Source organism: Dromiciops gliroides, chromosome 1 (assembly GCF_019393635.1).
Source record: "Dromiciops gliroides isolate mDroGli1 chromosome 1, mDroGli1.pri, whole genome shotgun sequence".
NCBI lineage: Eukaryota > Metazoa > Chordata > Mammalia > Microbiotheria > Microbiotheriidae > Dromiciops > Dromiciops gliroides.
In genome coordinates, this window is record NC_057861.1 from 626,908,705 (window position 1) to 626,920,807 (window position 12,103).

At 42.6% G+C, this 12,103-nt stretch overlaps 1 protein-coding gene across 1 annotated transcript in view; it reads right to left on the reverse strand.

Annotated features, from left to right (window-relative positions):
- Positions 1-8,103, reverse strand: part of LOC122752958 — a 61,399-nt gene extending 53,296 nt beyond the window's left edge. The window contains exons 1-2 of the mRNA XM_043999983.1: positions 8,030-8,103; positions 7,410-7,738 (exon numbers count right to left, since the gene is read on the reverse strand). Coding sequence (XP_043855918.1) covers positions 7,410-7,738; positions 8,030-8,103 — 403 coding nt within the window. The remainder of the gene's footprint in view (positions 1-7,409; positions 7,739-8,029) is intronic.
- Between the last annotated feature and the right edge of the window lie 4,000 nt (positions 8,104-12,103).

Below are 12,103 nucleotides of genomic sequence, written 5' to 3' on the forward strand. Positions count from 1 at the left end.
TGATAGAGACAAACCCTCTTGGTTACAGTAAGAACACAAACCTTAGTTTCTCTGTTAACCCTTTTAGGTACTATTGATAAGGACTCAAGCCTCAGGCTATCTGTTAACCCCTTTTTTCCATCACTTCCTCCCCTCCCCTCTCCCTGAAGGGGTAAGCAATCACTTATATGTCATGCATGTGCAATTATGTAAAACATTTCCATATTAGTCATTTTGTATAAGAAGACTCTAATAAGAAAAAAAATCAAAGTGGAAAAATAGCATGCTTCAGTCTGTGCTCAATCAATACCAGTTCTTTTTCTGGAGGTAGATAGTATGCTTCATCACTAGTCCTTTGAAATTATCTTGGATCATTGCATTGCTGAGAATTGCTAAGTCATTCACAATTCTTAATAGAAAAAATATTGTTACTGTGTACATTGTCCTGGTTCTGTTCACTTCACTATACATCTGATCATGTAATGTAAGTCTTTTCAGGTTTTTCTGAAGGGCTCTGTAAACAAGCAATTAGTATTACCTAGAAATAGACCCATAGTGGACAATGTAGTTATGTTCCTGAAGGAACATATGAAGACTTTTGACATTCATCTACTGTATCCATAAAAAATTATTAATCATTAAAACTCAATGCAGTTCAAACAATACAACATGAACTCCTCCCTCAGGACTAAGTACCCCATGCCATTGAAATCTACTGGGCCAGCTGGCTGAGAGTATAGTTTGAACCTTCAGAGGGCATACAATTTGATCCAGACATAGGAAAGTAACAAAGAGAAGATGGTTCCCCAGACCCGATATGGCTTGTATGAATACTAGGTTAGGTCTTTTCCTTTAAACAATCCTGCTCTAGTTTTCAGAGGTTCATTGATTCAGTATTTCAAAACTAACCATACAAGGGTGGGGAGGGAGGGTGATGGTTGAGGTCAACAATTTTGATGGAAAGTAATATAGATGGATTCATAGAAGATGGAGGCTTATATAGCAGTAGGTGCCCAAGTGGCAAAAGTGGGGGATACCACATTGGCCAATGAAATACAGTGATTCTTTGATTTTATAAGTATACTTGAAATTTAGCTCTGAAAACCCAGGCTTTGATAATGCCTATTGGGTTTCAAATGGAGCTGCTTGCCTTTAGACTATGCCTTTAAACCCAAATCACTCTAGCTCTCAGTGATTGGTCAAGAATAGGCCCCAGTCCAAGCCTCAGTGGGTCACAGTTTGGGCTCAGATAGCTCAGAATGAGTGTAAATAGCAATTGTTTTTGTTCTGGACAAAAGCCCTGAGGGTCTTCCCCTCCCAGTTTGATATATATATTTTTTTGAGAGTAGGCAAACTAGGCCATCTTTGGCCTCGTTTCTTACCTTGCCCTAATCACTAAACAGGTGCTGCCTCAGGCAAAGTGAGACCTAGGAAAGACCTTAGGTCAAGGTCTCCCACTGAATTTAGGGCCACCTCCAGTTGTCCTGATGTATATCTTGCCACTGGACACAGATGGCTCTGGAGGAGAGTGAGGCTGGCGACTCTGCACAGTCCTGCCTCACTTAAATCCAATTTACTTGCAAGTCAAGAAATCACCTTCTTGATTTTTGTTGTTGGAAGAGAACAAATGATGACAACAACAACACAGGACTTACATGGTATACAGCCCAATCTCTCTTCTGCAGAACAAACCTGCTTATTCAATTGACAGCTAGACATTTACATTTGCACATTCCTTCTGGCATCTCAAACAATGTATTTAAAACAGCTCTCACTATCATGTCCTTTCCAAACTTTTGCTATTTCTTTCTTTCTTTTTTTTGCTATTTCTTTTGAGGTTACCAACATCTTCCAATCACCTAGGTTTGCCAATTTAGAATTATCCTCAGTTCTTCCCTCTTCTTAATTTCCCATATACTCCTATATTCCTACATTTCTTCCCTTCACCCCCATTCTCAAGTGGCCATTACCCTTATTCACAAAGGAAGAAACCTAGACTCAGAGAAAGGAAGTGACTTACCTAAGATTAAAATGGTAGCAGTAAGTGGCAGATTTGAACCAAAAAAACAAAACAGCCTCTTCTCCTTAAGAAATTACATTCTGTTGAAGAAGACAACATGCACAGACACACATACAGAGGTAACCTTGGAGACAGCAATTATCAGCAAGAAGGATGGTGATACCTTTGATATAACAGAAGCCTGGGAAAGAACTGAAGGAAGGAAGAAATGGAGGTCACAGTGAATATGAAGAACACGGTTAGCAATAATAAGCCAAAGGCAAAGATGGTGATGAGATTGGACTCTGCTCCTTTATGGCAAAAGTTTGAGGAATAGTGTCCCTTAGGGTAACATAGCTTAAAAGAAAAGCCCTCCAATCTCCTGAGGCATTGTGGTTGAGGGAAATCCCCAAGCCCTGAGCTTGAACTATCTACTAGTAACTTCAGCTACTTAGCATCTAATTATCTTCTAATTTATATTGAGGTTTAGGGATCCCCCCCCCCAAAAAACAGGATGCATTCTGTGATGGATCATGCTCAGACAGGACGTGCTTTAGCTCCACCCGGAGGGGAGGGGATAGGAAAGAGGCAGCACCCAAGGGTAAAAATCAAAGCCATTCCCTGGCTTGGGCCATTCTAGGACATACTTTAATATACAAGTTGTCTGTTCTTTGGACGAGACCTCAGGTGGATGAAAAATTACGACCAGATAAAAGAATTTTGGAATTTGTGGTCACTAAAGTGAAACACATGGTGATGGCAAGTTCAAGGACAGGACCATCTCTGTGTGTAACTAACCAGGAGTGGAAGAATACATCATGAGAACTGAGTATATGGAGGAACTGAGAAGTTAGCATATTTCAGGAAGCATAAATATGTTTGTTGAAGTCCCTATGAGGATGGGAACTGAGAAAAGACTGAGCCAGGCACTAAACTCTTTGAAGGAAGGATAATGACCTCTAGAGGTCAATAAGTAACAGCCACGTGGATTTAGATTAGGTGATGAATCTGGACAGCATGAATCTCAAAGCAGGAATCTGAGTGATGGTGGTAGAAGCAAAGTCTGGAATGGAAGAGGCATCGGCAAGCAAGGAGTAGTCTGATTCTCCAATTGTGACAAATGAATTGAGGGGTACGAAGGGAAAAAAGTAGCCAGTTTTGGAAAGGGTGGCAAGAGAGGCAGTGTCACCAGGAGGGACAGAAGATGAAAGGGAGTGAGAAAGAAAGAAATTTAAGATGAAAGAACTTTGTTCCTTATAGAGCAAGCATTCCACAGAGGGCAAAACAGAAGGAGCAGGATATCTAGAGTGGGACTGGGAATTGGGGGAATAGGACACAAATATGGTTTTGATACTTAAACTAGGCTGAGTCAAAACAGAAAAATAAAACTATTGATCAATATCCCTAATGAGCACTGATGTAAAAATTTTTAATAAAATATAGGCAGAGGCTACAATACCATAAAAATGATAAACTATTGGATTTATATGATTGATTCAACATCAGGAAAACAATAAACTTAATTACCTGTATTAATTACAAAAATAATAAACAATGATTTTAAAGATTTTGAGAAAATACAACAATCTTTTTGGTTAAAAGATGAGATGTACTTCTAAAACCAAGAGCTGGGCCTTATATTTTATGAGGATAAATTAGAATCCTTTTCAATAAGATACAGAGTATACTAAGGATATTCATTCTCACCACTTCTATCTGACACGTAAGAACTAGAAATTCTGGGTATAGCACTAAGATAAGAAAAAGAAAGTGAAGGATTAAGCAAATAAAACTGTAACTTTTTTGCAGATCATGTGATAGTGTTCCTACCCTACAGTCAACTAAAAATTATTTGAAACAATCAATAACTTCAGCAAACTTGCAGAATACAAAATAAACACACACAAATCATCAGCACTTTTGTATAATACCAATTAACCCTGACAGGAAGAGCTAGAAAGAGAAATTACATTTAAAATCAATTGCTGAAGTATAAAATATTTAGGAGTCTGCCAACAAAGAATTATTTAAATACAGTTACAAAACACTTGTTCTCAAAAATAGACACACCTAAATAATTGGAGAACCATTAATTGCCTATAGTGTTAAGCCCAAGTAATGAAAATGAAATACTTAGTAAATTAATTTACATGTTCAACTCCTCTCAGTTTCAATCTGTTCTATTCACTGGCTTCTCTACTACTTACAGATATGCCCAGGTTTCCCTTTATTCTTTTTATTCATTCATTTATTTTTTGCGGGGCAATAAGGGTTAAGTGACTTGTCCAGGGTCACACAGCTAGTGCCAAGTGTCTGAGGCCACATTTGAACTCAGGTCCTCCTGAACCCACTGCACCACCTAGCTGCCCCCATGGTTAGTATTGATTACTTCATTATCTATCATATATTTTAGCAAGATATAGTTTCCTTTCTTATCTCTTTTTTTTGTTTTTTGCAGGGCTGGCTTTGAACTCAGGTCCTCCTGAATCCAGGGCCGGTGCTTTATCCACTGTGCCACCTAGCTGCCTCTTATCTCTTTTATCTTATATCCTTTTCCCCATTTTACAAATTCTCTGAAGGGGTCATTTATACATATTATTTTGATTTTCTCATCTGCCATTCATTTGCAATTCCTTTGCAATCTAGCTTTTAATTCTACTGTTGTTTAGTAGCTTTTCAGACTCCTCGTGACCTAATAAGGGGTTTTCTTGGCAGAGAAACTGGAGTTGCCGTTTCCTTCTCCAGCTCATTTTACAGATGAGTAAACTGAGGCAAACGGGGGTAAGTAGCTTTCCCAGGTCACACAACTAGTATTAAGTGTCTGGGGCCAGATTTGAATTTACAAGGATCAATCTTCCTAACTCCAGGCCCAGAGCCCTATCAGCTGCCCCACCAATTTTTAATCCTATGACTTGATAATATACCAATAATCTAACTGAAATCCAATGACTTTTCCCAAAACTTTATTCAATTTAACCTCTCTGCAGTTTTTGATATTGTTAACCACCCTTCCCTCCTCCCTCCTTTCCTGCAAATCCTACTTTCCTTAGCTTCCATGGCAATGCTCTCAACCGACTTTTCTGACAATTCTTCACAATCTGCTTTCTTAAGGGTACACATATTATGACTGCCATGGACCATCTTTTCCTTTCTCTTTCTACTCTTTCCTTTGGTTATCACTCACCAGTTCCAATGGCTTCATCATTTCTATGCAGATGACCCCATAATCTATATATACAGCTCTAATCAGACCAACTCGGCTAACTGCAGGACCAATATCTTCACTTAAATATCTCAGAGGTATCTCAACTACAGCTTGTCCAAAACAACATTCATTATTTCTGTTCAAACCCATCCCTCTATCTCAAATTTTCTTATTTTTGTTAAGGGCACCACCATTCTTCCAGTAATCTAAATTCACAACCTTGGAGTTATTCTTTAATGTTCCTTTGTGCTCATTTCCCCATATTCAGTCAGCTGACTTGTATTGTTAATTCTACCTTCACAAGATCTCAGGAGCTCATCCCAGTCTCTACTCTAATTCAGGCCTTCATTATTTCTTTTCTTATTCCCCCAGGGCAATGAAGGATAAGTGACTTGCCCAGGGTCACACAGCTAGTAAGTGTCAAGTATCTGAGGCTACATCTGAACTCAGGTGCTCCTGAATCCAGGGCTGTTGCATGATCCACAGCGCCACCTAGCTGCCCCCAACCCTTCCTTATTTCTTATCAGGATTACTGCAATCCCCCCAACTGGTCTTCCCATTTCCTTTTCCAATCCATCTTTGGAACTGCTAAACAGTTACCCCTAAATTACAGATCTATGTCAATTCTCTACTCTAATCTTTATGGATTTCTAATGCTTCCTGGATAAAATCCTCAGCCTAGTATTTAAAATCTTCTACAATCTCACTCCCAACCACATTTCTCATCTTAGTTTACATCATTCCCCCTCATCTTGTCTTTCTATTTTCCCCAGGCAGAACAAGGGAGCTTGGTAGCACAGCCTGTAGAGGAAGGCCTGAGTTGAAGGACAGTCTTAGACATTCACTTGCTGTTTAACCCTTACCTTCCGTCTGCCTCAGTCAGAACTAGTTGCCAGGGTTGTCGTGAGGTAATCCCCTCCTTGTACACATGGGGATGATAATGGCCCCTACCTTCCCGAGCGGTGGAGAGAAATAACAATGGTTAGTTAGGCTCCTAAGCATCGGATCCTCACCACTACCCAGGGAAGCAGGTGCTATGATCATTCACATATTACAGATGAGGAAGCAGAGACAAACCAAAGGAGAAATGACTAGCCCAAAGTCACTGCTAGTGTATGTCTAAGGCTGAATCTGAATTCAGGAATTCCTGACTCCAGGCTGCGGACTGGACTCTATCCACGAGAGCACCAAGCTGCCTATCTGTTTGTAAAGTATTTCGCTCCCTGCGGGCGTACTGTGGAGGCTTAATAAAGACATATTCTCGGGAGCAGCTAGGTGGCGCAGTGGACAAAGCACCGGATTCAGGATGACCCGAGTTCAAATACGACTCAGACACATGACACTAGCTGTGTGACCCTGGGCAAGTCACTTGACCCTCACTGCCCCGAAAAACAAAAACAAACAAACAAAAAGACACGCTTGCTTGCTTCCTGCCCTCCCAGGATCTAGCCCAGTACCCAGCATATATTAGGTTGACTAATATGTGATTTCTCCCTCCCAATTATGTTCCCCTAACATATTCCCCCTCCAGTTTATCTGCTTACCTTACTCCCTATGGATTGTACCCTCTCTTCTTAGCCCCCCCAGTCAAATCCTTAACTTTTCCTCACACCTCTACCACGCCCTTCAAAGCCCAACAATTCAGGCGCTTACAAGCCTAGTCCCTCTTGAATTGACTTATTTCCCCAAACAGCGTAAGCCCCGGGAGGGCGAGGGCCGGTTCATTTGTGTTCGTTTCTGTACCTCCCCACCCCCCACCCCGGCAGCTCTTAGGAGGCGCTGAACGCGTGACAGTTGCACTGAATCTCGTAGTCACAGAAGGGGTGGTCAACGTCAAAGCGTTTGAAGGCTCGGGGGAGGGGGAGGGGAAGGGGTGGGGCAGCAAGGGTGGGCCACCTCTACGGGGGTCTCTACAGCTAGAGGAGGGGAGACAGTTGAGGTCTGGCGTGTGTGCCCGAGGCAGAGAAGCAGCAAGTGAAGATGCCAGAGCGAGATAGGTGATAGGGTCGAGGTCCCGACGCTTCCTCCCGCGCCCCCCTCCCCCGCCCTTGTCCCCACGCCGGCCAAGTTCCAGTGCTTTCCTCACCCCTTGGTCCAGCTCCTCAGACCGCTGCCGGATGGACGCCCCTGTCCTGGCCCGGCCAGCGCTGTGGGGACGAGCCCTGTCACCTGCGCCTTTTTTTTCTCCGCCCCGAGGGTCCCACTCGCAGCGCCGCCAGCACCTACCAGGTAGTCTACCACTACACTCCTCAACTTTCAATTCCCGCGGCACCAACGGCCTTCCGCCATCAACCGTCACTTCCGGGATGGGGAGTGGCCTTACCGCGCCTGCGCCGAGCGCACGGGACTCCACCCACCCTCTAGGTGGGGCCCGAAGAGAGCCACTCACTTGCCCTGGGTCGACACTCCCTGCGGCCATTTTGGATCCTGGCAAAGGCGGGCAGGGTGGGCGCCGAAGCAGTCGTCGTCTTCGTCGCCGGGGCGGCCATTTTGCATTTGGGTAGGGAGGCCTTTCTCCTTTTCTTGGAGTTCCCGGGGCCTCCTCGAAGTCGTCCCTGTAGGGTGGAAAATAGCCTATTGATTTAGGCCGGCGATCCCAACCAACAGCGTGGAGGGGATGGGCACTGGGATTGTGGGACTGGTCTGGGTGGGCCCAGGAGGTTACAGTGACCCACAGTCTACTATTTACGGAGGAGGCCCTGAGGCACGTGGCAGGGGGGGGCGGAGAGGGGAGAGAGAGGGAGGGAGGGAGAGAGAGAGAGAGAGAGAGAGAGAGAGAGAGAGAGACACACACACACACACACACACACACACACACACACACACACACACACACACACACACACCTTGCCGGGTCCACGTGACCAACGGGGCGGCGGAGGCAGAGTGGGGGCGGAGGGCGCCTCTTCTTCATTCTCATCATCCCATGTGAATAAGGGTCTAACCTTTTGCTGGGTTAACTATGGACCCTTGGGCTGCTATCTCCCTTCTGGGGGGAAGCCTCAGGCCTGCCCACACAGCCTTGAGTCTTGAGGTCCTGGACGGGCTAATGAACCATTCTGTTTAGTAAACATCAAGTGTCCACTATGTGCTCCAGAAGCTGCTGCTTCTTTAGTCATTTCAGTCAGATTCCTCAGGTGAAGATGTTATTTTTTTTTTGGCAAAGCTACTGGAGGGGTTTGCTATGTCACAGGGTTGAGTGACTTGCCCAGGGTCACACAGCTAGTAGGGAGGCCAAGGGAGCCTGCCCTCATAGACTTTAGAGTTTAGTCAAGTAAGCAGGTATTAAGCTGCCTCCCCTATGCCAGGCCTTGTGTGCTAAGCACTGAACATTACCTGCCCCTCCCCCCCCAAATAATAGAGAATCCACAATTTCAAGGAGCTCTTGTCTTGTGAAGATCACATATAAACCACTATGTACAGACAAGATACAATCAGGATATATTGGGATAACAGCAAAAGTAGGACACTGGGACAAAGGGATTTTGGAGAAGGTGGGATTTTAATTTAGTCTGGAAGGAAGCCATCAAGAAGCAATAAGGAGGGAGAAAACGACAAGCATAGGAGTTGCCAGTGGAAATTCGTATAGGGAGGGGTGTTTAAAAATCTGGGCCTGTGACTTCATAGGTGTAGGAAACTCCATGACTTCATCCCTGTTGGGAATTCCAGATTTAGACACATGAAGATCACCAACTTCATAGGCTAAGAGAATCTTGTGGGGTACTGGGAGGTTAACTAACTTGCATGCCCCCTAGTCACATAGCTATTATATGTCAGAGACATAACTTAAATATAGGCCATCCTTGCCCCAAAGGTCACCTAATAGAATATGTTTAGAATTACCAAAATCAAAATAAGATATATACAACATAGCTTCTTGGATAAAGTGCTTAGCATCAAATTAGCCAGTTGGCAACCACAATTTATTTTGAATAACTACAAAATAAAATGATGCATGTTGTAAGCTCATAGGTAGTCTACAAATTCACAGTAAAATGTGCAGAGAAGAAAACATTCTTTTGTGTTTGTTTCCAGGCGGTCAATAAATGCTTGTTTGATTACAGGAGTATTTGATCCAGGAGAGCAAAATACAGTCACAGAAGCTTTGTTCCAATGAAGTTTACCCCATGCATATGTTAAAATCCTACAAAGTTCTTTGATACATATGACCAAAATGATAGTTTTGTTCAACAGTTGTCTGATATCAGTTATGGAGATGTGGTTTGCAAAGGTGTTTACTGCTATTATGGTGAGCACCAAATACAAATGGAAGAGGGATTCTCTGTATATGGTGAAGTCTTCCAGCTATTGTTGTTTGAGGTTATTGTACTGCTTGCTTTGAGCCCTGGAATACTGTAGGGATTTTTCAGAATTTCATGGTCATAAAAAAAAAAATGGATGAAGACTACCCAGACAGAGAAGCAGCATGGTACTTTGGAAAGAGTACTGGATTTGTAACCAGAGGCTGGGTTCAAATTTTTGCTGTGCTACTTAATACCTGTGTGACCTTGGCCAAGTGATATCATGATTCTAGACCTCAAGTTCCTCATCTATAAAATGAGGGGCCCAGACTGGATGACATTTAATGTCCTTTATAGCTCTGAATTTATGGTATGCTTTCAATGGAAAACTCATTGAGTGAGGGGGCCCATCAATCTTGGGTAGGTGCTGTAGACAATCACACTGATCTGCGCCCAGAATTGAATTGGAGGAGAGTAGGCTGGGATACATTGCAAAATAGTGTTCTTTCAAAGATCCTAAGATGTTCCTTGCCTTTACTGTCCACTCATTTTATTACCTGGGTTTTCTTAGGGAAGCCACATGAATACAACTGAAACTGCTTTCCCTAGTTACCATTGATTTTTTAATTGTCAAGTCTAATAGCCTTTTTTTTTAAAGTCATGTCAAGTACACAAGCATTTATTAAGTGTTTAAGTATCCATTTACTCCACACCAGGCATTCTAATAACCCATTGAGATAAAAAGGAAAATAAAAGCAATCTCAGCCTTCAAGGAGCCACAATCTAATGAGAGGGACAGCCTACAAACATCTATGTACAAATAAGATATATTCAAGATAAATTGGAGGTAATTTCAGAGTGAAGGCACCAACATTAAGGGGAATCAGAAAAGACTTCTTGATGAAGGTAGAATTTTAACTGAGACATGAAGAAAGGAAACCAGGGAATCCAGGAGGCAGAGATGAGGGAGAGAATTCCAGGCATGGGGGATAGCCAATGCAAAGACTAAGGAGACTGAGTTATCTTGTTTCAGAAACGGCAGAGACCAGTATCATTTCCAGCATAGCGTAGGGGGAGGGGAGTAGATTGAAGTGTAAGAAGACTGCAGAGGTTGGAAGGTACCAGGTTATGAAGGGTCTTGAATGCCAGAGGATTTTTTTGTATTTGATTCTGGAGGTGAGGTAATAGGGAGCCACTGGAGTTTATTGAGTAGGAGTGATATGGTCAGTCAGACCTGTGCTTTCGGAAGAGTACTCTGATAGTTGATTGAAGGATGGACTAGAGATGGGAAAGACTTGAGGCAGAGAGACCCACCAGAAGACCATTACAATAGTACATATGTAAGGGGAAGGGGGTCTGAACCATGGTAGTAGTAGTGTCAGTGGAGAGAAGGTAGAATCGACAAGATTTGACAACAGTTTGAATATAGGGGTGCTGAGGGTGAGGAGTCAAGCATGATGCCTAGGTTATGAGCCTGGGTGACTAGAAGAATATTGGGGCCCATCATAGTAGTATGGAAGTTATGGGAGGGTTTGGGGATGGGGGAATCATAATGAGTTCTATTTTATACATGTTGAGTTTAAGATTTCTACCGGACATCCAATTCAAGATGTCCTGCAGGTAGTTGGAGATGTGAGGCTGGAAGTTAGGAGAAAGGTTAGGTCGGTATAGTTAATCATCTGCATAGAGATAATAGTTGAATCCAAGAGGAACCCATGGAAGGAGGTTCAGAAGGGGACAGACAAGCAGGACGGGTTTTTTTTTTCACTTCCATGCTAAATTTAATATACACAAGAAACACTAAACAGACATTCACAGATTCATATATGGGCCTCTTTTTTTTTTTTTTACTTTTGTATGTTTAAATGTCAATGTCAACATTTTAAAAATAAAGAAAGGTAATGAATTCTATTATGGAAATGGTAAGTTTAAAAGGCCTAATTTAAACACTAGGTAAAAATAAAACCTACCTCTTTTTTTCCTCCCTCTTCTCTCATTCCTTTATTTAGCATTAGATGGCGCTGAAGACCCATGAATTCTTCCAGTTGTTTCTACTTCCAAGTCTTAGGGGGAAATGAATATCTTAAGTATGATCAATCTTCAACTTTTGTGGAAGTAATGTTCCTAGAAAACAGTGCAGAAAGTAAAAAAATGCAAATGTTGATACGTTGAACCTATGGGAAATAGGAGGTTAAGTTCTCAGGATCACCAAAAAGCGTCATCTTTTGTTAGTGCTGAAAATAAATTTTTCTCCATACAATTCTTTTGTTTGTTTTTTTCTTTTTTTTGTTTTTTGTTTTTCCCCCCATACAATTCTTTATAACAAAATATTCATTCTGATAATATGCGCTTTTCCTAACGTAATAACCATGAAACAATCCATAAAATGGAGGGAAAAGGAAAGGCAACTCCAGATGAGATGGATAGGGACAACGGTAGTGATATCAGAAGAACCCCAGGTAAAAACAAAGGGAAAGGGGCAACGCCTGCTATCTCTAATCACCCTTTTGGCTCCATGGTTGAACTGTTCCCTATGAAAAGCACATGTCTAGGGGGTGAGTTCCTAGCTCAGAACTCCCACCTGGGGCAGCTAGGCCTGGCCCTGGCAGCTCTTGTTAGGCGGGATGTGGCAGGGTAGGTTGTGCACTGCTCTGCACTGAGCTGTAAACAAATCATGAC